Here is a 25903-nt window from a genome sequence, read left to right on the forward strand (position 1 = left end):
GGGAGCAAGCTCTGTTCAGCAGGTAGATGACAGCATCATCGACTCCAATGTGCTCCTGGTCGGCAAACTCCAGGGGATCGAGGGCTGGGTCAGAGGTGAGCCAGGACCAGCCTCTCTAGGGTCTTCATGATGTGTGAGGACAGGTCACTGGACGATAGTCAATCAGGACTTCCATTTGTCCCTTCTTGTGTACTGGGACCACACATGATGTTTTCTACATAGTTGGGATCCTTTCCAGGCTGAGATTCGGGTTGAAAATGCACTGGAAAACTCCTCACAGCTTCTCAGCACACTCCTTCAGGACCCTGGGGTTCACAGCATCTGGTCCCAATCCCCTGGGCTGTCTGAGTTTCCCCAGAGCCCTTGTTCAGTAGTGAAGGTGAGTCCATGATAACTGGGGAGCTGGCGGAAGGTGGGGGCTGGTGGAGGTGAAGATTGGGACAATAGCAGTTGGTATACGGAGGTGTGGATGATAGGTGTGGGGCAAGGAGGGGATGTAGACAGTGGTGGCCTATGTTGTTCATCCACGTGTTGAGCTGGAAGTGGGAGGAGGAAAAAGGAGAGACTCTGGTGCTGAGGGGGCATTGGGTACCTCAGCACCTGGACTGGTGAGCTGGGGTGTGAACAGGAGAGCCATTGTCAAACCTGTTGAAGAATTGACTTAACTCATCAGCCCATTCACAGCTGCATTTGGAGGCTCTACAGCCAGGTTGATTGAAGCCAGTGATTTTCTTCATGCCTCTCCACACCTCCCGTGTGCTACTCTGTCCAAGCTTATTCTCCACCTCTCTCCTGTATTTCTCTTTAGCCACCTTGATCTTCTCCTTTAGCTCCCTCTGCACATATTTCAATTCCTCCCTGTCATCTGATCTATCACTGATGCTCCCCTCTGTTTTCTACAAATTGCCCTTAGAAACTGTGAACAGCCATTTTGTTTCAGCTGCTCCAGTGCTTCTATATTCTCAAACTGTTTGCCTCTCAGTGCTGAATCAAGCACAATTTCCTGTAATTCAATATTTGCTAGCCATTATCTCAAGCTGAGTCAGAGATTTTGTAAAGATTACATTATGTAATTCATAGCTGAGCTTCCAATTACTGCTTTTCAAGCATTTTAAGAAAGCAAACCATGCAAATATGTTGGGCTGATGATAGCAGAGTGCTTCTGCATGTTCTGAGAATGACAAATGCCAGTTAATTACATGTTATCATTCATGGTGCGCAGATATCATCATCGGGGATTTTTTTTTTTTGTAAATAGCACCTTGTTATTCACTAATAAAATATCTTTACTTGGTTTGAAAGTTTATTGTAATATCATTGTTTGAGGAGCTGTAATGCAGGATCAACGTCCAGTGGCAGCGGACCTTAAGTTGCAGTCGTTTCCTGCAAAACCTTTGCGTTGTCTGCACAACATTTTGGCGCATTGCTCAGCATGTATTTCTAATGCCTGTAATGTGTAAGGCAGCAGCGCTCACCGACAGACAGAAAATCAACCAGGCTAGGCAAACTAAAGTGGTGCTGCAGCAGTGCCGTGGTTAGCACATTACTTTATAGTGCCAGCAATCAGCGATCGTGGTTCGGTTCCCACTGCTGCCTGTAAGGAGTTTGTACGCTCTCCCCATGAGCACATCGGTTTGCTTTGGGTGCTCTGGTTTTTGTGGACATGCCATGTCGACACTTGCGGGTATTGGAGTATAAAGTTGCATTGTTTGCTGTGTAACCAAAACTATGTAGTCAGCTTTGTGTTTGCTATTTGCTATCTATGTATCCAATTTAGTAGGAGAATGAAATCTCTGTATTGTCTGTACTATTGAAGGCATCAGTGACTTAAGAATGTAGCCAAATAAGAAGATAATGGTGTGTTAATGAGAGGTGTAACCAAAACTATGTAGGCAGCTTTGTGTTTGCTATTTGCTATCTATGTATCCAATTTAGTAGGAGAATGAAATCTCTGTATTGTCTCTGTACTATTGAACGCATCAGTGACTTAAGAATGTAAGCTAGCTAAGAGATAACTGTGGCCTGGGATGAGGTAACACGTAGCCTAAAAAGTAGATTAGAACATGATTAAGTTAATGGGTAGAAACAATAGTGGGAAGTCGGGAGCTGATGTACTGGTGATACGCAATGTAGACCGATTGGATATGCTAATGCAACTAAACCAGGAGATTGCTGTAAAAAATGCTATGCATAAGGATCGGTGGGCAATCAGCAACTAGCTCACTGACTGTCTCAGCTTTGATTTGCAAATCAAATTTTAACACTTCATGAAGAAACTTTTGCGTCTCCTGGTCGTTTGTGGGGCACAAGAAACCACGACACGGGCTGCCCCACACAATCCTTGCTGATTTGATCTGACGTAAATGCTGCATTTCAGTGTATGTTTTGACTATATGTGACAAATAAAGCCCATCTTTCTTTCACCTTTCTCCAAGATAATGACTTTGTGTGTCTGTGTATGAGTCCCTAGGAGCGGCTCAAAGATCAGAAAGTCTGCTTTGCAGCTGCTCAGGGCAAAACATGATGTGGACCCTTGCAGACTTGCTTTGCCAATGCACAATCCACTAGGCTGCGGATGATCAGCTCACTTATATCTCAAGGGCAGGCGCATTGGAAGGATCTCAACTCTCTACTGATTTTGGCAAACAGTACTTCAGCTCTTACTACAAAATTCAGATACATGGATTCTACTTTATAACGGTGTTGTGGATGTTAATTCATTGGACACTTGTTAGACAGCTATTCTGTTTCTCACAACCCAGTACTCTTAGATTCTACGACCCAAAGCCCGCAATTAGGATCCTCTAAAAGTTTGGTTCACTAAAAACATGATGGAAAAGGACCCACAGTAGTGAGCCCACTTCTAGAATATGTTGTACCACAAACTACACAGTTCAGGTACAACCTTCCAGCTGTTATCAACTGTGACAACGGAAACTCACTGGAAACCTGGAGAAGCGGAGTAAAGTTTTGCTTTGTTTTTACTCGTTCACAGGATATAAAAATCAGTGTGCTTCACAATATCATTGATTCTTAACAACCCTCTGAGAAAACTTAGCTATCCAGGCAATTTAGGGAAATTGAAAGTTAGAAAGCAAATGGTGATATTGCTGTTGGTGTTCTAGACACTGATAGCAAAAACACATTTAACTCAAAGAAAACCACATTACGATCCTTTGTACTCTACCAAAATGATATTTAACTCTTAATGAGTACCACTAAAACTCAATTATCTGATCTTCATCATATATGGAAACTTGCTATGTTCAAATTAGCTGACGTATTTCATACATTACAGTAGTAATGGCACTTCAAAATTATTCCAGTAAATTAGAATGCTTCAAGATTTCTTTAGGCTGTGGAAGGGTCTCTGCCCAAAACATCAGCTGTTTACTCCTTTCCATAAATGCTTCTTGGCCTGCTGAGCACTTTGCGTGTAATACAAATTTGTCTTTCTTTACATTGCATTGAATGGATCTCATTAGATCTGCTGGGTATATGGAATGCAGCACTCATAATTCCATAAGACCGTAAGACTTAAGAGCAGAATTCAGCCATTTGGCCCATCAAATCTGCTCTGCCATTCTATAGCAGCTGATTTATTATTGCTCTCAATCCCATCCTCCTGCCTTTTCCCCAAAGCCTTTGACACCCTGATTAATCAAGAACATAAAAACCTTTGCCTTAAATATATCCAATGATCTGGCCTGAACAGCTGTTTGTGGCAATGAATTCCACAAATTCAGCACCCTCTGGCTAAAGAAATGTTTCCTCGTTTCTGTTATAAATGGACAACCCTCAATTCTATGCTCCAAGACTCCCCCAGTATTGGAAACTTTCTCTCCATATACATATTAAATAGGTTTTAATGAAAGCTTCTACATTACACTGAGTACAGGCCCAGAGCAATCAAATGATCCTCATATGTTAACCCTGTCATTCTTGTGAACTTCCTCTGGACTCTCTCCAACACCAGCACATCTTTTCTTATGTAACTCTTGCTTTGGATAGTGGCTTAATACAGAGGGTGATAGCCCCCGGCCTGGCCAAACTTATGAAATCTCATTTGGGTGGATGCTGTGTGATGTGTCCCCGGTTACAAATCAGTACCCCAAAATAACTAACAGTACATAATATGCGATTAAACCATTGAGCTTTATAATTTTACTTTGACTATGTGGTTAGTAAAGAAACAAAAAAAAAGGACCCAATCTTATGAAGCAGTCTATTGCAAAAGGTTGGAGCTCACTGAGAAGCCGATTGTCCACCATCGACTTCCTCCGATCGTCGCTGTCCTTCGGACCCTCGCTCCAAGTCCACCCCATCCGATGGTCTACCAACTCTCTCCATTCGCGTCTTCTCTCCTCATCTCTCCCTGGCCAAAGACCGTGAAAATCTCTCTTCCAGACTCCAGACTCACAAGAGAGACCAACAGCATTCTGTTATCTCTAGTCATAATCCAAACATTGCTGCTGCAGAGAAACCATTATATTAGCAGTGAAACCTTACAGCATTCTGCACTCTCCCCCCCACCGAACTTAGTCATGTCCTCATGACGTCGAGATAATTCGCCAAACCTTCCTACAAAACACAAAGCCAAATCCAAGTGTAAAAGGCAGTGACATAGCTCCCCAGCACAGTAGGGGGTCTCACTCTGTTCCCCTGGTGCTATGTAGGTCAACCTATCCGGTGGTCTCCTAATTCTCTGAGACCTCCACACCCCATCATCTAACTTGTAAGGTTCCAACTCTACTGGGGATAGTACTGGTCTACCTGACGAGGACTCCCCCGACCCATCACTCATAACCATCTGCAACTCGGAGCCCTCTGTCCCGTGATCAAACCCACTTCCTCCCCTGCAGAGTCCCACAGATAGCAAACCCCCCCACCCCACACTTCACCTGTCTCAATGTGCGAAAGACCGAGAGTCTCTTCCTCAATCAATGGGGAATTAGTGAAAGGCAGCATGTACCATGTCGACTCAGGCTGGGGAGGCCAGCATCGGGCATTTTCATGCCTTACAAGGCACGGAACGGAAGACTGTGTGACGCGCCACTCCTCACACAGACACTTCACAGTATTTTTCTTTATTTTACGAAGTTGAGTGGAGAGGTCAAACCTCAACCGAGCATGGATAGAAAGCATATTCAGGTACAGCCCTACTGGATTCAAGCCTGGGAACCTCCGTTCCGGAGCCCAGTGCTGATGTCACTGCGCCACCAGTCGACGTCATCATTGGCATATACCACACATCCAGGACCTGATCCTCCGAATCAGTAACCCTCTCAGGTGTGGGGTCCAGCCTAACTCGCCTGTTGGGGGTCCGGTAGTCACCCATGTTTCCACAGAGTCCTCTTACTAGGTGTAGGCTCCAACTCGAGCTCTGGGTCGACCTGCACCTCTTGTCCCAGGAGCAACAGGTAATTCTGATGCAGAACCTTGACAAGCCCAGTCCCATCCTCTGGTTTCACTCAGAAAACTGGTACATTTGGCATCTGACTCTCCACTATATAGGGTGTAGCCGCCCAGCAGTCAGCCAAGTTATGCTTTTCAGGTAGCCCCAGATTCCATATGAGGACTCTGTCACCCGGCAGGAGTTGCGAGAATCTCACCTTTTGATCATACCTCCTCTTATTCCCTTGATTCTGCTTGGCAGCTGCAACCCCAGCTAATTCCTAAGCCCTTTTCAACTCTCTTCTCATGTCAGACACATACTTCGGATAAGTTTCAGTGGTAAGTCACCCTTGTCAGTCCCAAAGGTCAATGGGCAACCTTGCCTCACGCTCAATCATCAGATAATATGGCGAGTACCCAGTAGCTTCATTTCATGTGTTACGAACCCCGTAACTGGGTCACTTACATGCAAAGATAGAGAGGCCCATTGAAGTCTGATGGTACTATTTTTAAAAGTCTTTATTTATAAAGGGGCACAAAAATAAGATTAATACAGACATTCGGATAAAATACGTCGTCAATACTCAATCGAAAAACGCTGGTATAATAATAATCATCAATTAAGCAATAGCTCTATCATTTGTCTAGGGGATTATGTATTGTCCGATGGAAAGATAAAAATTCACTGTCCTTTCAAGCTGCAGCTTTTGGGTTTAAGAGAGACGGTTTTAAACTTGCCCGGGACATTTATGAGGCCAATCCATTGCGTCTGGGGAGTTGGTTCCCCGTTGTTAGTTCCAAGTCATTTTCCGTGGTACCAGCCACCAGTAACCAGCCCCCAGGCAAGGGAACCGAACGCACATGGCTTCCTTCAAACGGCTTCCCGCTATTACGGGATCGCTAGCGTTTCTTCTGGTGCATCTGAAAGGGGTTGTTCCCCCAGACCCTCTTTTATACTTCCTCACGGGGTCTCAGATGTCAATCGAGTTGGGATGATGCAATCCCTCTCAACCAGCCCACTTTGCCCGAGGGCTTCCACGTAGCATTGTCCCCAGTCCACAAACGTTGTCTCCAGGAGACAATGGCCAGGTCTCTCTCTCTCATTTCCTGGGTCCTCTGACACAACCCAATAATGCTCTTGCGATTCTCACAAAGGAAGGGGCTGCCCCGCACCCTTCGGCCCCTCAGAGCTGTGGTGCATTCATAACACCCCCTTTCTTCAAAGCGTTTTCACCAGCGGTGAAACAAAGTAGTACAGAGTCTTACAGGGTTTTAGAATACAAAAGTTTTTTTTTCTACAGAGTAATACAGTGATACATTCAATTCAGCATCCAAACGGTTAATGATTACAGTGGCATTTCCTTTAATATTTTAACATCTTGTACCTTACTAAAGTCTTGTAGCATCAGACTTCAACTTAATAACCACCTATTTTTTTTTTAGCAACTATACTAAGGAGTTGTGATCTTAGCTTATGTGCATCTACAAAAGTTTATGTGAATACTAATCGTTTCGGTCATTTTCACTTAACAGGCACACTTCCAAGGGGGTTGTCTTTATTATTCACAGGCTTTGGTGAACTCCCTTACAACCTGCTTTGCTATTTAAAATGGCATCCCCATTAACCTTCGCCTCTTTTCCAGTGAGTTCCCACTTGGGGAATTTGAGTAATCTGGCGAGGTAAACACTCGCCTGCCTTTTTCATAGGGGTTATTTTATCGACGGGTGTCCCAAACTTAGACCATTTCCACCCAATTCTTTAATTTTACACAGGTGGCTAGCCCTCTCCTCAGGACCCTTCAGGCTATTGGTTTTTAATTCGAACTCTTTGTTCAAGCAGCATTTCGAATTGGGCCTCTTCACACCACATCCTGGCATAACAATAGAGTGGGAGGCCCCGCTATCTCCGGGCTTCATTTCTTCATTAGACTTGGGAACTACAGAATTTCCATTTCCTTCAATAATAATCCTTATCCCCCCATTCTTAAATTCTGCATTAACTTTGAACACACCTTGGAGCACAAACACCTGGGAACTCTCACTTCCCACTGTACCAAGGTTAACCCTTTTCCCACTGAACCAAGTCTGTCTGACCCACAAGGACGGCTGCCCCGTTCCACTGAATCAAATACCTCAGACTTTTTCCTGAGCTCTGTTACTAGGTTCAGTACCACGTGCATCCCCATCTTGGACACACTCAAACAGGACATTGGCCTCTTCCAGGCTTTCAATACCCGTACCCTTTTTAAATCCTGAGTTCCCCTGTTTCTCCCAGATACTCTCTGGGCAACTCCCTTCCGGAGTAAACTCAACCCCGCAGGCTGAAACAACCTCATCTGCCAACCCAGCAGACTTCTTCGAGGTAAGGGCACCCTTTTCATCTAGGGCTGCCCTCATTTCATTATTGGGAACACCTTTAGAAGTTTCAACTTCCTCAAACAGTTCTGCCAAACCCGACATATCATCCCTGTCCAACTCTGGACCTCTCAACCGCTCTATCGGTTCCTCATCTTTATTTTCTGCCTCTAGGACCTTTCTCCTCACTAAAGGCAGATCTAGCTCTGCTCCCTTACCCTCTTTCACTTTACTACTCTTTGTTTTACCACCGTCTAAACCCTCGTGGTACAGGGTCGGTAGAAACGTCTCGGATAAATCAAAACTGGCCAGATTTAAACTGCTGTCGTTCTCAGCTGCCTTTCTCGACATGCTGCGAGTCACCGAGCGTGCGGGATAGGTCTGGGACTCTAGGGGCAGAGCCTCAACACTCACCGGCCGGCCGGTCTTCGTTATGGCTGCCCAAACCTTACCACCGGCTAAATCGTTACCGAGAAGGACGTCCGCGTCAGTTCTCGGGAATTCTGATGTCACCCCTATTTCAACGGGTCCAGACACCAGCTCACAATCCATAATGACCTCATGTAAGGGCACCATTTCTATCCTTCTACTTATTCCCTTTACAGCTACCATTCTCGTCTTTTGTCCAAACTTTAGTACCTTACTGCTGATCAACGACAGCTCAGCCCCCGTGACTCTCCAGATTCGTACGGGAACTGGTGGGTCTCCCTCCCTCACAGACACGGTTCCGTGTGACAGACAAGTCTCTAACCCTTCTCGTACTCTGTCTACCCAGGGCTCTCTTGTCGATTTACTGATTACCACTGCACATCCCAGAGGGACTGCTGCTTTCCCTTTTCCCGTCTCCCTCCTCGGGGCAAAGCACCGAGACGCAACATACCCGCTCTTCCCACAATTAAAACAGGTCAAGCCCTGAAATCTCTGGCCGTCTGGCCTTTCCCCCTCGACCTTACCACTAGCTCCCGGCGGGACCTCTGCCTCAGCCGGTGGACTTTCTCGATCGTTCCTGCGGTCTCTCAGGGAACTTTTATTCGAGGAAAACTTTGTCTTGTGGGTTAGGGCATATTCATCTGCGAACCTGGCAAATTCTGAGATGGACTTATTCGGCTTCTCATTCAAATACATCCAGATCTCCTCCGGAACACAACCTTTAAATTCCACAATCAAAATTAACTCCCTGAGACGCCCATAATCCTCGCCCACTATTTCTGCGCTGCACCAACGGTCCAAGAGCATACCCTTCTCATGGGCAAACTTGGTATACGTCTGCTTCCACCCTTTCCATAAATTTCTGAACTTTTGTCTATAAGCTTCAGGTACTAGCTTGTAACCCCAGAGAATGGTCACCTTTACTTTGTCATAACTCTCCTCCTCTTCCTCCTCCATGGCCAACGCCGTATATGCCCGCTGTGCCTTCCCTTTTAACACACTTTGTAATAATGCCACCCACTGTGCTCTGGGCCACTCCTGATTCACTGCCACCTTTTCAAAAAGCAAGAAGTAACTATCAACATCTGTCTCCACAAACGGGGGAACTAACCTCAACGCCCGACTAACATCAAACCGCTCCTCTCGGTCTGACCCCTGACTGCGTTGCTCTTGCTTTAACTTCTCCATCTCCAAGTCATGTTTCCTCTGTCTCTCTGCCTCCCTCTCCTTCTCAGCCCTTTCCTTCTCCTTCTCAGCTGCTTCCAGCTTTTTTAACTGAAGTTCATGCTCTCTTTGCTTCTCATCTCTCTCCTGATCCCGTTTCACCTCTAACTCCTCTAGCTGGCGCGCATGCTCCCTTTGTTTGTCAGCCCTTTCTCTTTCTCTCTCTCTCTCTTTCTCGGCTGCTTCCAGCAGCTTTAACTTGATTTCCTGTTCCAGCCTTAATTTCTCCAACTCTAACTGAGCCATCCCACTAGCTGGTACCTTTTCAGGGATATTTTCCAATACCTCAACTGCAAACACATTCTTCCCAATATAATACTGAGTTATTGCCCTTCGCACCTCCCACTTTTTCATGGATGACCTCATCTCTGCGAGGTTTAACCCCTTCTCCAAATTTACCAAGTCTGATTTGGTGGCTGCCTCTAGCGCCTCCAGAGTCGGGTTTTCTATAAATTCATCCACGTCCATCTTTGCTAGTTTCCCGTCTGCCTACCCGCGTACCAGATCCAAGTTTGGACTTACAAGCCCGATTCACTGGCTCCCCAATTTGGTTTCAAATCTCGAGACGAGAACCCCAATTGTTGTTACGAACCCCGTAACTGGGTCACTTACAAGCAAAGATAGAGAGGCCCATTGAAGTCTGATGGTACTATTTTTAAAAGTCTTTATTTATAAAGGGGCACAAAAATAAGATTAATACAGACATTCGGATAAAATACGTCGTCAATACTCAATCGAAAAACGCTGGTATAATAATAATCATCAATTAAGCAATAGCTCTATCATTTGTCTAGGGGATATTGTATTGTCCGATGGAAAGATAAAAGTCACTGTCCTTTCAAGCTGCAGCTTTTGGGTTTAAGAGAGACGGTTTTAAACTTGCCCGGGACTTTTATGAGGCCAATCCGTTCCGTCTGGGGAGTTGGTTCCCCGTTGTTAGTTCCAAGTGGTTTTCCGTGGTACCAGCCACCAGCAACCAGCCCCCAGGCAAGGGAACCGAACGCATGTGGCTTCCTTCAAACGGCTTCCCGCTATTACGGGATCGCTAGCATTTCTTCTGGTGCATCTGAAAGGGGTTGTTCCCCCAGACCCTCTTTTATACTTCCTCACAGGTTCTCAGATGTCAATCGGGTTGGGATGATGCAATCCCTCTCAACCAGCCCACTTTGCCCGAGGGCTTGCACGTAGCATAGTCCCCAATCCACAAACGTTGTCTCCAGGAGACAATGGCCAGGTCTCTCTCTCTCATTTCCTGGGTCCTCTGACACAACCCAATAATGCTCTTGCGATTCTCACAAAGGAAGGGGCTGCCCCGCATCCTTCGGCCCCTCAGAGCTGTGGTGCATTCATAACACCCCCTTTCTTCAAAGCTTTTTCACCAGCGGTGAAACAAAGTAGTACAGAGTCTTACAGGGTTTTAGAATACAAAAGTTTTTTTTTCTACAGAGTAATACAGTGATACATTCAATTCAGCATCCAAACGGTTAATGATTACAGTGGCATTTCCTTTAATATTTTAACATCTTGTACCTTACTAAAGTCTTGTAGCATCAGACTTCAACTTAATAACCACCTATTTTTTTTTTAGCAACTATACTAAGGAGTTGTGATCTTAGCTTATGTGCATCTACAAAAGTTTATGTGAATACTAATCGTTTCGGTCATTTTCACTTAACAGGCACACTTCCAAGGGGGTTGTCTTTATTATTCACAGGCTTTGGCGAAATCCCGCACAACCTGTTTTGCTATTTAAAATGGCATCCCCATTAACTGTCGCCTCTTTTCCGGTGAGTTCCCATGTGGGGAACTTGAGTAATCTGGCGAGGTAAACACCCGCCTACCTTTTTCATAGGGGTTATTTTATCAACAGGTGTCCCAAACTTAGACCATTTCCACCCAATTCTTTAATTTTACACAGGTGGCTAGCCCTCTCCTCAGGACCCTTCAGGCTATTGGTTTTTAATTCGAACTCTTTGTTCAAGCAGCATTTCGAATTGGGCCTCTTCACACCACATCCTGGCATAACAATAGAGTGGGAGGCCCCGCTATCTCCGGGCTTCATTTCTTCATTAGACTTGGGAACTACAGAATTTCCATTTCCTTCAATAATAATCCTTATCCCCCCATTCTTAAATTCTGCATTAACTTTGAACACACCTTGGAGCACAAACACCTGGGAACTCTCACTTCCCACTGTACCAAGGTTAACCCTTTTCCCACTGAACCAAGTCTGTCTGACCCACAAGGACGGCTGCCCCGTTCCACTGAATCAAATACCTCAGACTTTTTCCTGAGCTCTGTTACTAGGTTCAGTACCACGTGCATCCCCATCTTGGACACACTCAAACAGGACATTGGCCTCTTCCAGGCTTTCAATACCCGTACCCTTTTTAAATCCTGAGTTCCCCTGTTTCTCCCAGATACTCTCTGGGCAACTCCCTTCCGGAGTAAACTCAACCCCGCAGGCTGAAACAACCTCATCTGCCAACCCAGCAGACTTCTTCGAGGTAAGGGCACCCTTTTCATCTAGGGCTGCCCTCATTTCATTATTGGGAACACCTTTAGAAGTTTCAACTTCCTCAAACAATTCTGCCAAACCCGACATATCATCCCTGTCCAACTCTGGACCTCTCAACCGCTCTATCGGTTCCTCATCTTTATTTTCTGCCTCTAGGACCTTTCTCCTCACTAGAGGCAGATCCAGCTCCGCTCCCTTACTCTCTTTCACTTTACTACTCTTTGTTTTACCACCGTCTAAACCCTCGTAGTACAGGGTCGGTAGAAATGTCTCGGATAAATCAAAACTGGCCAGATTTAAACTGCTGTCGTTCTCAGCTGCCTTTCTCGACATGCTGCGAGTCACCGAGCGTGCGGGATAGATCTGGAACTCTAGGGGCAGAGCCTCAACACTCACCGGCCGGCCGGTCCTCGTTATGGCTGCCCAAACCTTACCACCGGCTAAATCGTTACCGAGAAGGACGTCCGCGTCAGTTCTCGGGAATTCTGATGTCACCCCTATTTCAACGGGTCCAGACACCAGCTCACAATCCATAATGACCTCATGTAAGGGCACCATTTCTATCCTTCTACTTATTCCCTTTACAGCTACCATTCTCGTCTTTCGTCCAAACTCTAGTACCTTACTGCTGATCAACGACAGCTCAGCCCCCGTGACTCTCCAGATTCGTACGGGAATTGGTGGGTATCCCTCCCTCACAGACACGGTTCCGTGTGAAAGACAAGTCTCTAACCCTTCTCGTACTCTGTCTACCCGGGGCTCTCTTGTCGATTTACTGATTACCACTGCACATCCCAGAGGGACTGCTGCTTTCCCTTTTCCCGTCTCCCTCCTCGGGGCAAAGCACCGAGACGCAACATACCCGCTCTTCCCACAATTAAAACAGGTCAAGCCCTGAAATCTCTGGCCGTCTGGCCTTTCCCCCTCGACCTTACCACTAGCTCCCAGCGGGACCTCTGCCTCAGCCGGTGGACTTTCTCGATCGTTCCTGCGGTCTCTCAGGGAACTTTTATTCGAGGAAAACTTTGTCTTGTGGGTTAGGGCATATTCATCTGCGAACCTGGCAAATTCTGAGATGGACTTATTCGGCTTCTCATTCAAATACATCCAGATCTCCTCCGGAACACAACCTTTAAATTCCACAATCAAAATTAACTCCCTGAGACGCCCATAATCCTCGTCCACTATTTCTGCGCTGCACCAACGGTCCAAGAGCATACCCTTCTCATGGGCAAACTTGGTATACGTCTGCTTCCACCCTTTCCATAAATTTCTGAACTTTTGTCTATAAGCTTCAGGTACTAGCTTGTAACCCCAGAGAATGGTCACCTTTACTTTGTCATAACTCTCCTCCTCTTCCTCCTCCATGGCCAACGCCGTATATGCCCGCTGTGCCTTCCCTTTTAACAAACTTTGTAATAATGCCACCCACTGTGCTCTGGGCCACTCCTGATTCACTGCCACCTTTTCAAAAAGCAAGAAGTAACTATCAACATCTGTCTCCACAAACGGGGGAACTAACCTCAATGCCCGACTAACATCAAACCGCTCCTCTCGGTCTGACCCCTGACCGCGTTGCTCTTGCTTTAACTTCTCCATCTCCAAGTCATGTTTCCTCTGTCTTTCTGCCTCCCTCTCCTTCTCAGCCCTTTCCTTCTCCTTCTCAACTGCTTCCAGCTTTTTTAACTGAAGTTAACTGAAGTTTTTTAACTGAAGTTGCTTCTCATCTCTCTCCCGATCCCGTTTCACCTCTAACTCCTCTAGCTGGCGCGCATGCTCCCTTTGTTTGTCAGCCCTTTCTCTTTCTCTCTCTCTCTCTTTCTCGGCTGCTTCCAGCAGCTTTAACTTGATTTCCTGTTCCAGCCTTAATTTCTCCAACTCTAACTGAGCCATCCCACTAGCTGGTACCTTTTCAGGGATATTTTCCAACACCTCAACTGCAAACACATTCTTCCCAATATACTACTGAGTTATTGCCCTTCGCACCTCCCACTTTTTCATGGATGACCTCATTTCTGCGAGTTTTAACCCCTTCGCCAAATTTACCAAGTCTGATTTGGTGGCCGCCTCTAGCGCCTCCAGAGTCGGGTTTTCTATAAATTCATTCACGTCCATCTTTGCTAGTTTCCCGTCTGCCTACCCGCGTACCAGATCCAAGTTTGGACTTACAAGCCCGATTCACTGGCTCCCCAATTTGGTTTCAAATCTCGAGACGAGAACCCCAATTGTTGTTACGAACCCCGTAACTGGGTCACTTACAAGCAAAGATAGAGAGGCCCATTGAAGTCTGATGGTACGATTTTTAAAAGTCTTTATTTATAAAGGGGCACAAAAATAAGATTAATACAGACATTCGGATAAAATACGTCGTCAATACTCAATCGAAAAACGCTGGTATAATAATAATCATCAATTAAGCAATAGCTCTATCATTTGTCTAGAGGATTTTGTATTGTCCGATGGAAAGATAAAAGTCACTGTCCTTTCAAGCTGCAGCTTTTGGGTTTAAGAGAGACGGTTTTAAACTTGCCCTGGACTTTTATGATGCCAATCCGTTGCGTCTGGGGAGTTGGTTCCCCGTTGTTAGTTCCAAGTCGTTTTCCGTGGTACCAGCCACCAGCAACCAGCCTCCAGGCAAGGGAACCGAACGCACGTGGCTTCCTTCAAATGGCTTCCCGCTATTACGGGATCGCTAGCGTTTCTTCTGGTGCATCTGAAAGGGGTTGTTCTCCCAGACCCTCTTTTATACTTCCTCACGGGGTCTCAGATGTCAATCGGGTTGGGATGATGCAATCCCTCTCAACCAGCCCACTTTGCCCGAGGGCTTGCACGTAGCATAGTCCCCAATCCACAAACGTTGTCTCCAGGAGACAATGGCCAGGTCTCTCTCTCTCATTTCCTGGGTCCTCTGACACAACCCAATAATGCTCTTGCGATTCTCACAAAGGAAGGGGCTGCCCTGCACCCTTCGGCCCCTCAGAGCTGTGGTGCATTCATAACACCCCCTTTCTTCAAAGCGTTTTCACCAGCGGTGAAACAAAGTAGTACAGAGTCTTACAGGGTTTTAGAATACAAAAGTTTTTTTTTCTACAGAGTAATACAGTGATACATTCAATTCAGCATCCAAACGGTTAACGATTACAGTGGCATTTCCTTTAATATTTTAACATCTTGTACCTTACTAAAGTCTTGTAGCATCAGACTTCAACTTAATAACCACCTTTTTTTTTAGCAACTATACTAAGGAGTTGTGATCTTAGCTTATGTGCATCTACAAAAGTTTATGTGAATACTAATCATTTCGGCCATTTTCACTTAACAGGCACACTTCCAAGGGGGTTGTCTTTATTATTTACAGGCTTTGGCGAACTCCCTTACAACCTGCTTTGCTATTTAAAATGGCATCCCCATTAACCTTCGCATCTTTTCCGGTGAGTTCCCACGTGGGGAACTTGAGTAATCTGGGGAGGTAAACACCCGCCTACCTTTTTCATAGGGGTTATTTTATCAACAGGTGTCCCAAACTTAGACCATTTCCACCCAATTCTTTAATTTTACACAGGTGGCTAGCCCTCTCCTCAGGACCCTTCAGGCTATTGGTTTTTAATTCGAACTCTTTGTTCAAGCAGCATTTCGAATTGGGCCTCTTCACACCACATCCTGGCATAACAATAGAGTGGGAGGCCCCGCTATCTCCGGGCTTCATTTCTTCATTAGACTTGGGAACTACAGAATTTCCATTTCCTTACAATAATAATCCTTATCCCCCCAGTCTTAAATTCTGCATTAACTTTGAACACACCTTGGAGCACAAACACCTGGGAACTCTCACTTCCCACAGTTACCAAGGTTAACTCTTTTCCCACTGAACCAAGTCTATCTGACCTACAAGGACGGCCATCCCGTTCCACTGAATCAAATACCTCAGACTTTTTCTGAGCTCCGTTACTAGGTTCAGTACCACGTGCAATTGTACAATTGTTACAGTGAACCAAATGTCCAACATGTTGACTGCACCTACTCTTCTTGCTGATCTCTAGGTCCCGAGCATGTCTAGCACACTCCCTGTGGATGACAGGGAGTTGTCCTCGACTTGGGGTGACGTGTCCCGGTATAAGATCTGGTTCTTCAACTCCACCTGAGGCCATTCTCGTAGTAATAGAGCACGGACGTATGTTTCGTCCTCTTTCCCTGGGCCATGTCTCCCTTTTCAACCGCTGTCCAAATGGTACCTATGCCCAGATCATCTCGCTGAGCAGCAACCATTTCCCCAGAACTCAATTCTGGCAGCTGATTTGTCTTTAGAGCAGTCAGGTTACAATAAACTTGGAAGATGGCATCATTAGAAGCCCCCAAATGATCCACCGCTCGTTCCTGCCCCTCCTTTTCCTCTATCTTCACAATGATGGCAAACTGACACGTGGCCTTCACCCCTGGGGCAGGAACACTCTCCCACTCCTCATCCCTGACCATTCACTCATGTGCCCATCAGGACAAAGTATCAACGTGAATGTTCCAGCTTCCTGGCCAGTACTTTGGGCTGAAATCACAGGCAGACAATGCTGCCAACCCCTGATGGCCTGTGGCATCCAGTTTCGCCGAGGTCAGGATATAAGTTCAGAGGTTGTTGTCCACCCTTACCTCAAACTTGGCCCCGTAGAGGTAGTCACTCAGCTTATCCACCACCGCCCATTTCAACGCCAGGAACTCCAACTTGTGAGTGGGATAGTTTTTCTCAGAGGGTGACAGACTCTGGCTGACAAATGCAATGGGCCTCAAACTGGATCCCTGATCCTGATACAGGACCCTCTCGGCTGGCATCCATGTGCAGTACTTATGGCAATCGGGGGTCTGCAAAAGCCAGCACCGGCACCTGGGTCAGCAGCTCCTTCAGCAACTGAAAGGCCTCCTCACAATTTGCATCCCATCTCAATCCAAAGGGCTCTGACAGGCTAAGATGCTCTTCACCCTGCTGTCCTTTTCTCCCCCTCCCTTTCTTCCCCAAGGGAGGGTAACCACACAGAAGCTGATTCAAATGGTGGCTCACCTTGGCGTAGCCTATCACACAGTACCACAGAACCCGAGGAATGAGCGCAGTGTGCTCACAGTCTGGGGTCTTGGCCAAGTGGTAACCACCTCAATGCTAGCTGGATCTGTAGCTACCACATCCCAGGAGACTATGTATCCAACAAAGCTAACAGACATTTGACAGAACTGACACTTGTCCAGGCAAAGTTTTAACCCTTCAGCTTTCAGACTGCCAGCATCTTCAGCAGACTTGCTTCATGTTCTTCCAAGGTGGACCCAAACACTATGAGGTCATCCAGATACACCAATACCTCAAGCAAGTTCATATACCCCACCATCTTCTCCATGACCCGCTGGAAGGTTGTAGGAGCTCCTGAGACGCCCTGGGGCATCCTTTCGAACTGGAAAAATCCTAGTGGATATATAAATGCCATTTTATCTTTATTGGCCTCACTCATGGGGATCTGTTAATATCCACTCCTCAAGTCCAGCACACTGAACCACTTCACACCCCTCAGACAGGCCAATGCATCTTCAATCCTCAAGACCGTATACTGGTCAGGGACGGTATGCCTGTTCAGAATCTTATAGTCCACACACATCTGTACCTTCCCATTCTTCCTTCGGGCCACTACTATTGGGGATGCATAGGGGCTTCAGGACTCGGTGTTGATCCCAGCTTCCTTCAACTTACACAAATGCTGCAGAATGTCTTCCATCTCCGCAGAGGCCAGTCGTCGCTACCTTTCTCTGAACGGGGTATCTTCAGTCACTCGGATAGTGTGACAAGTGCTCGTGGAACAACCCACATCAAACTCGTCAATGGAAAAGACACTTTCCAACTTCAACATCTTCTCTACCAGCCTCCTCTTCCAACTCGCAGGAACCGGGGAGACCCTGAAATTGAATGACTCAGCGGTCAACTTTCCCTCCTTTTCCTATAGTTTATCCCCGGCGTGTCTCACAGAGGCACGAGACATTACCGTCACTGAGTGTTATGATGGAAATGAGAAAGATTCTTTGAGTCTCAAGGGCAAGAGCTCTGCACACACAGTTTTAATAATAAGGAGTTTATTTACAAGGGGAAAAAAGGCTTGGGAACAACACAAGTGGCTACAATATTCGCACAAATGCATTTAGAATAGAGGAGCATGGGAAAAGTTGGGTCTGCAGTACAATACATGGGAAAACGGTGTGGGGATAGAGTACAGGTAAACATACAAGCAAGGGAAAACTAACTACAATACCTGCCCCCTTTGGCTATGGGTAAGCACGACTCTTTGCTAAAGTATAAATGCTCCCACAACCCTATTCAATGCACACTTTACCACGTGTCTCCAGCGCTGTTCTGCAGTCTTCAGCCTGGAGTGAAGCAGAGTGGTCCCTTGAGGATGGCAAAAGAGAGCGAGACAAGCACATGTAGCACCCTTTATAGGCCAGGGGGACAACGGCTTGGTGCTAGACAGGTTAATCCAATTAAGATGGCCAATGGTTAAGTGTGCATTGACTAGTTGGGAGGGGTGAAATGTTGACTGGCATGTGGTGTGACCTTTGACCAGGTGAGGGCAGTCTGTCACGTGACAGGCACAGCTCTCTGGATACACTGGGAACAAATATGTCGGGGGCATCCCCCGCTTGATGACCTCCATCTATTCGTAGCGACACACTGGAGCAAGGACCCACTAAGCCTTCAGGAATTGGGCTTTTCGCTTTTATGGGATCCTTGATACATGGCTGGAAATGTGTTCCCCCAGAGACACACGGCCATCCCCTCACTGGGTCTCCTCTAAGTTTTCCCAACGACTCTCCCTGCTGAGGCACCCGGGGGCTCACTCTCCTTCTGGCGTGACACCTGCTGCCAGCAGCCCTCCACATTGTTCGTCCCCTAGGGGAATCCGCCCACCCCACCAGCTCCATCATATTGGGGGGGGGTTCACGCTCACTGATAACAGCCGACATATCTCCATTCTCAACGCCGCCGCAATCTCCTCTACCACTCCCCGGGATAGGCTGCCTGTGGTCACTTCACCGCAGGGGACTACCACTGAGGACTGTAGTCCTCCTGCACCTCCACCGTGTTCTCCTCTTCCCGTATTTCTCTGATCAGCTCAACAAAAGATGGAGGGGGCATCTTACGAGACTGTCGGAGACCGCAAGCATTCAGGTCCTGGGACTGGGCGCCCCTGACTATCTAGTCCATTCTTAACTGATCCACCTCAGCTGTCTGGTATTGGGGGTATGGTATTGATGTGGATGTGGATAGAGAACTGGTTGGCAGACAGGAAGCAAAGACTGGGAGTAAACGGGACCTTTTCAGAATGGCAGGCAGTGACTAGTGGCGTACTGCAAGGCTCGGTGCTGGGGCCCCAGTTGTTTACAATATATATTAATGATTTAGATGAGGGAATTAAATGCAGCATCTCCAAGTTTGCAGACGACACGAAGCTGGGCGGCGGTGTTAGCTGTGAGGAGGATGCTAAGAGGATGCAGGGTGACTTGGATAGGTTAGGTGTGGGCAAATTCATGGCAGATGCAATTTAATGTGGATAAATGTAAGATTATCCGCTTTGGTTGCAAGAACAGGAAAACAGATTATTATCGGAATGGTGGCCGATTAGAAAAAGGGGAGGTGCAACGAGACTTGGGTGTCATTGTACACCAGTCATTGAAGGTGGGCATGCAGGTACAGCAGGCAGTGAAAAAGGCAAATGGTATGTTGGCATTCATAGCAAAAGGATTTGAGTACAGGAGCAGGGAGGTTCTACTGCAGTTGTACAAGGCCTTGGTGAGACTGCACCTAGAATATTGTGTGCAGTTTTGGTCCCCTAATCTGAGGAAAGTCATTCTTGCCATAGAGGGAGTACAGAGAAGGTTTTCCAGATTGATTCCTGGGATGTCAGGACTTTCATATGAAGAAAGACTGGATCGACTAGACTTATACTCACTGGAATTTAGAAGATTGAGGGGGAATCTTAATGAAACGGATAAAATTCTAAAGGGATTGGACAGGCTAGATGCAGGAGGAATGTTTCCAATGTTGGGGAAGTCCAGAACGATGGGTCACAGTTTAAGGATAAAGGGGAAGCCTTTTAGGACCGAGATGAGGAAAAACTTCTTCACACAGAGAGTGGTGAATCTGTGGAATTCTCTGCCACAGGAAACAGTTGAGGGCAGTTCATTGGCTATATTAAAGAGGAAGTTAGATATGGCCTTTGTGGATAAAGGCATCAGGGGCTATGGAGAGAAAGCAGGTACAGGGTTCTGAGTTGGATGATCAGCCATGATCATACTGAATGGCGGTGCAGGCTCGAAGGGCCGAATGGCCTAATCCTGCACCTATTTTCTATGTTTCTATTTCTGAATGACCCTTCTGCACTGCAAGCAATCTAGCTGCCTCTCTATCCAAAAAATAAAAGCAGAAAGCTTCTCCCCGTTCTCCTAATGCATGTTCTGAAAAACACACACAAAATGCAGCACCTATAGGGAGAAGTGCTGTCGACATTTCGGGCTGAGACCCTTCATCAGGACTGTTCTGAAACCCCGCCATGAGCTCCATTGTGCTTCCAGATGGGCCAAAAGCATTTTCTAGTGCTTTCATGTAATCAACAGCTGTTGCTATGAGAGATTGCAACCTAACAGCTCTCACATCAGCAGCCCGCCCATTCAAACTCTCAACCAATCTCTGTCGCTTTACATCATCAGAGCACTGCCACTCATCTAACAACTGAGAGGTCTGCTCCGCCCAAGTCTCATTCACCTCCTCCCCCTTAGGGGTGGGTGTTTTTCCAGAGAATAGGCAGAGCCTGCCATAGCTGGGACTTTGAATCAGGTTTTTCCACTTATTCGCCAGAGAAGTAAGGGCAGATACTAACTCAGAATTCTTAATCTTTACTGGGGGACATGGACTAATTAGACATTCCAAATCCAACCATTCTTTCCCCTCACTCCTCAGAAATGAGAGAACCCTGTCTTTGAAATCTCCGCCCCCCCAGCTGCCTCAGCGCTGGTCTGCATTAAGACGAGAGCTGTGCCAGCCATTTTATCAAACCTCCGCCCACAATCGCAACTCTAACAGTACTTAACAGGCGACTTAACAATTCATCCTGAGTACAAATAGCTGCCCCGCTGGTTCATTGCTCAGGGTAATCACACAGCATCCAACCGAATCAATCCCAGAAGAGCCCCCACAATTGTAACCCTCACTTTGGGTAGTGGCTTAATATAGAGGGTGATAGCCCCCGGCCTGGCCAGACTTAAGAAATCTCATTCAGGTGGATGCTGCGTGATGTGTCCCCTGTTACTAATCAGTACCCTGAAATAACAAACAGTACACAAAATGTGATTAAATTATTGAGCTTTATGGTTCTTACTTCGACTATGTGGCTAGTAGAGAAACAATTTTCATGAAACAGTCTAAGGTGCAACATTGGAGCTCACTGATGAGGCCATTTGTCCACCATTAACCTCCTCCAATTGTCTCTGCCCTTCGGACACTCGCTCCAAGTCCACCCCATCCAGTGTTCTACCATTTCTCTCCATTGGCATCTTCTCTCCTCATCTCCCCCCAGCCAAAGACAGCGAAAATCTCTCTTCCAGACTGACGAGAAAGAACAACAGCATTCCAAACCCCGTTATCTCTAGTCATAACCCAAACATTGCTGCTACAGAGAAACTATTACATTATCAGTGAAACCTTACAGCATGTTACACAGCAGTGAACCCCTACAGCATGTTACACTTAGATAAGGAGCCCAAAACTGCTCACAATATTCCAAGTGTGGCCTTATAAAGTCTCAGCATTACATCCTTGCTTTTGTATTCTAGTCCTCTCAAAATGCCTTCCTTGCTACTGACTCAACCTGTAAATTAACCTTTAGGGAATCCTGCATGAGGACTCTCAAGTCCCTTTGCACCTTTGGGTTTTGAATTTTCTCCCCATTTAGGAAATGGTCTACAACTTTATTCCTTCTGCCAAAGTACATAAACATGCTCTCATTATTCCATTTGCCACTTTGATGCCCATTCTTCCAATCTAAGTCTTTCCCTCGGCACCATGCTTCCTCAACACCACCTGCCCTCCAACTATCTTCATACCATCTGCAAACTCGGCCACAAAGCCATCAATTCCTTCATCCAAATCATTGACATATAACATGAAAAGGTCCCAACACTGACCCCTGAGGCACAACACTAGTCACCAACAGCCATCCAGAAAAGGACCTTTTGTTCCCACTCTTTGCATCCTGCCTGTCAGCCAATCTTCTTTCCATGCTGGCATCTTTCCTGTAATACCATGGGCTCTTACCTTGCTAAGCAGCCTCATGTGCAAAGGCCTTCTGAAAATCCAAATAACCAACATCCACTGACTCTCCTTCATCTATCCTTTCTGTTATTTCCTCAGTGTCTTTTCACCCTTGCATTTTCTTAAATGAACCCATGAAGATTCTGCATTCTCCGATCCTGTGGAAACACTGTGGAAAGTAAAATGGCAGATCATTGGGTAATCACCATTTTATGTGGCAATTAATTTGTTTTGCACAAGTTCACTTTACTTTTTACAAAATTTAGCTGTTGATTTGTGAAACATAATTTACCAAGGTTTTAACATTGAATTTATATTTTCTGAATATAAGCTTACAAGTAAACACTTGAGTGCCGCAGTGGTGTAGGGTGAGCGTGACACTATGTCAACTCAGGACATCAGAGTTCAGAGTTCAACTCTGACATCATCTGTAAGAAGTTTGCACATCCTCCCCTATGAACATATGGGTTTCCTCTGGATGGTTCAGTTTCCTCCCATAGTCCAAAGATGTATTGGTTAAAAATTCACAGGTTCAAAGTCTATTTATTATCAAAGTATGCATGCATATTGATAATACCCTGAGATTTATCTTCCCAACAGACAGTCACGAAACAACCTCCTCCCACACACACAAGAAAATCAAATCGTGCAATGGCAACCAAAAAAAACGAGCAAACAACACAGAATATAAAAAACAAAACTGCAAGAGTTCTGACTAAGTTTAGCTTAGTGTCCATAATCTAGATTGCCCCAATTCAAAATCACGCAAAATAGCAACAAAAAAAGGAGCGACCAGAAATCAGAAACATATCATAATGTGAACTACAGAGTCTAATCCACAAACCGCATCGATTAGACCTTACTCAGCACCATCCTCTGATGCCTCGAGGGAGAGAGAGATCATTCAAGTGCAGAGATCTTCCTTCAGGAGCAGTGAGTGAGAGGGAGAGAGAAAGACCATCACATACAGGCACCTTCCCCTGGCAGGACTGAGCAAGAGGCTGGTAGACAGCACTGAACACCTGCTCACCTTCCACACTCGCCTCGATGATTTCAATCTTCCTCCGCGCTTTAATCAGGGGCAAGATCAGTGAGAAATTGAGTCAATCAAGGACTCGTGCCCCAGCTCCAGGCTTCTTGGCCTGGAGGCCACACGCTTCGCTTGAAGCCTCACGGAACTTCTCAGTAACAGCAAAGAGCCAGATCACTCCATTGGCCTGAAAACACAACATCAAAATGTAGATCACAGGGTTAACTAAATATTGTAAATTATCCTGTGATTGGGCTAGGGTTAAATCAGTGGATTGCTGGCAACGTGGCTTAAAGGGCCAGGATGGCCTATTCCACACTGTCCCTCAAAATTAAATTAAATTAATTAATTAGTTAATTAATTAATCAGATAAATAAATGTATAGGTAGACAGATAGATAAATAGATAAATAAAAAAGTCATTCAATAAATAGATAGATAGATAAATAAATGAAGGTGTATGCTTATTTGCCCTTGAAAGCAGTGTATTTAACTTAGATATATTGGCTGCAGGACTGAGGTAGGTAAGAAATGGGGATTAGAAGTAGGTGAAATTCACCTTCCTTCTGATAGCATCATTCCTGAATTTGGCCTGAAACTGTCAAAATCGGGTAAAATTGGTCATGATATCAAGGCAGTATAACTCAATGTTCCTTCAATAGTTTATTGTACTCACGAATACGAGTGCTAGCCTGTTTTTCCTTTACATTTTAACTTTTAGTGTCTCCCTCAATTCATCGTTCCATCCAGATGATGGTAAAGATGCATACAGGATTGAAATAGTTTGGCTGATTGAGTGTTGCTGCACGACAATCTTGCATTCAACATCAGCAAGATCAGGGAAGTGATTGTGGACTTCAGGAAGGGGAAGTCAGTACAACACGTACCAATCTTCACTGAGGGGTGAGCAGTTTCAGGTTCCTGGGCGTCAACATCTCAACCAATCTGTACTGACTGGTCTCTTGATGAGGAAGTCAAGAATCTAGTTACAGAGGGACGTACAGGAGCCCAGATTTTGAAGCTTGTTGATCAGTACTGAGGTAATGGTGATGATGAATGCTGAACTGTAATCAGTTATCTGAAATCTGACGTATGTATTGTTGTTGACCAGGTGGTCCAGCATTGAGAGTCAGGGAAATTGATTGTAGACTGCTAAAATTTTCACTCAATCTTGTAACCCTTCTGTCCTTTTGATAATGCCAATTTTAGCTTAATCTTTATATTTGTTTTTAAGTCTGCAAACAATTTTGTTCTTTCACTCTGTTTCAGTGAGTCTATTATCCTAAAAGGGCCTTTGGATGCTTTGACTGCTGATAGGCAAGAGTAGTTTGATTAGGGATAAGATTATCTTTAAATGGAGTGTTAAAGTAAATGTAACCCCCTGGGTCGCCTCAGGCTCGCTCAGCTCGTTCTCGTCTAGGGGGAGCAGCCTTCGGCCCCGCCAAACTGGGTAATCAGCTGGTGTGGATGCTGTGTGATGTCCCCGCCTTGCCCAAAAACAACAGAACACCATATGCGATTAAATGAGTACAATTTATAAAGGTTACTATAACTAAGTGATTAATAATGATACAGTATATATGAAGAAAAAAATAAAGAAAAGGCACCAAACTTATCAAAGTCCAAACCACTTCGTGCACAACCGTTGGAGCTCAATTACTGAAGTCTTCTGGCCACCATTCGATCCCCTCTGAACTCCTCGACTCGCAGCTCAGGACCCTCCGAGTGGTCAACCAAGCACATCTAGCTTCATCCCCCCTCCTCGGAGTACCTCCTGGCCTCGGACCCCCGCTTGGGGTCTGTTCCTCGCCCAGCTTACAGCATTGCGTCCTCTCTCTCGACCCCCTCGCGCCGATCTGCCCAAAAGTTTACAGACTCAGAAGAAAGAACGTTAATCCACATTTGGTTTACAAAGAAATACAATTTCATTATCAGTAAATTTTAACCCAAACAAGCTTCCAGCACTCTCTTGCAACAAAGAAGCATTCCTACTAGTTAACAAAACAAAGAAGCCCTTTTGATTACATATACAGTAACAAAGAAAAAAGAAGAAACCCCCCCTTTACACTAATCTGTTAGATAGACGTAAAAGATCTTTTGTAAGTGCCCACACTACCTCCATAGTAAATGCTGGAAATCCAAAGCAGCACATATAAAATGCTGGAGGAACTCAGCAGGTCAGGTAGCATCTATCAAAATGAATACACAGTCAATGTTTCAGCCCGAGACCCTTCTTCAGGACAGAATCTTACACTCCAGCAACAACTTGAGAATGAATATTTTCAAAGACTTTGGGTGCGGAATCCATACATTGTCAAACGATGGTTACCTATGGGTTTTTCAGTGTTGTGGATAGTCAGGCCTCAGGGATCCAGCATTTTTTGTGTGTGTTACAAGTGTATTCCAACTACTCCCCATTCTACTTATCTGCATGAATATCTTCCCTGACATTTTCTTCAATTTACAAACTGTTAAAAAATCATCCAAAAATGCCTTTGACTATCACACCTTGCTGGGACAAGAAACTTGGTCAATCCTAATGTCTGAAGGCTGCAAAAGTGCCTTTAAACCACTTGACCTTCAGATGTAGGTTTTCTTTGAGTTAGGTGCCCTCCTGCTGCAAT

General features: G+C 45.7%; 1 protein-coding gene across 1 annotated transcript; it reads right to left on the bottom strand.

Annotated features, from left to right (window-relative positions):
* Positions 1 to 10060: 10060 nt before the first annotated feature.
* Positions 10061 to 17941, bottom strand: LOC132406848 (uncharacterized). The gene is made up of 2 exons (XM_059992906.1): positions 15723 to 17941; positions 10061 to 11559 (listed from the first exon to the last, which is right to left on the bottom strand). The coding sequence occupies exons 1-2, from the start codon at positions 16066 to 16068 to the stop codon at positions 11258 to 11260; spliced, it is 648 nt and encodes a 215-aa protein (XP_059848889.1). The 5' UTR covers positions 16069 to 17941; the 3' UTR covers positions 10061 to 11257.
* Between the last annotated feature and the right edge of the window lie 7962 nt (positions 17942 to 25903).

Source organism: Hypanus sabinus, chromosome 17 (assembly GCF_030144855.1).
Source record: "Hypanus sabinus isolate sHypSab1 chromosome 17, sHypSab1.hap1, whole genome shotgun sequence".
Classification (NCBI taxonomy): domain Eukaryota; kingdom Metazoa; phylum Chordata; class Chondrichthyes; order Myliobatiformes; family Dasyatidae; genus Hypanus; species Hypanus sabinus.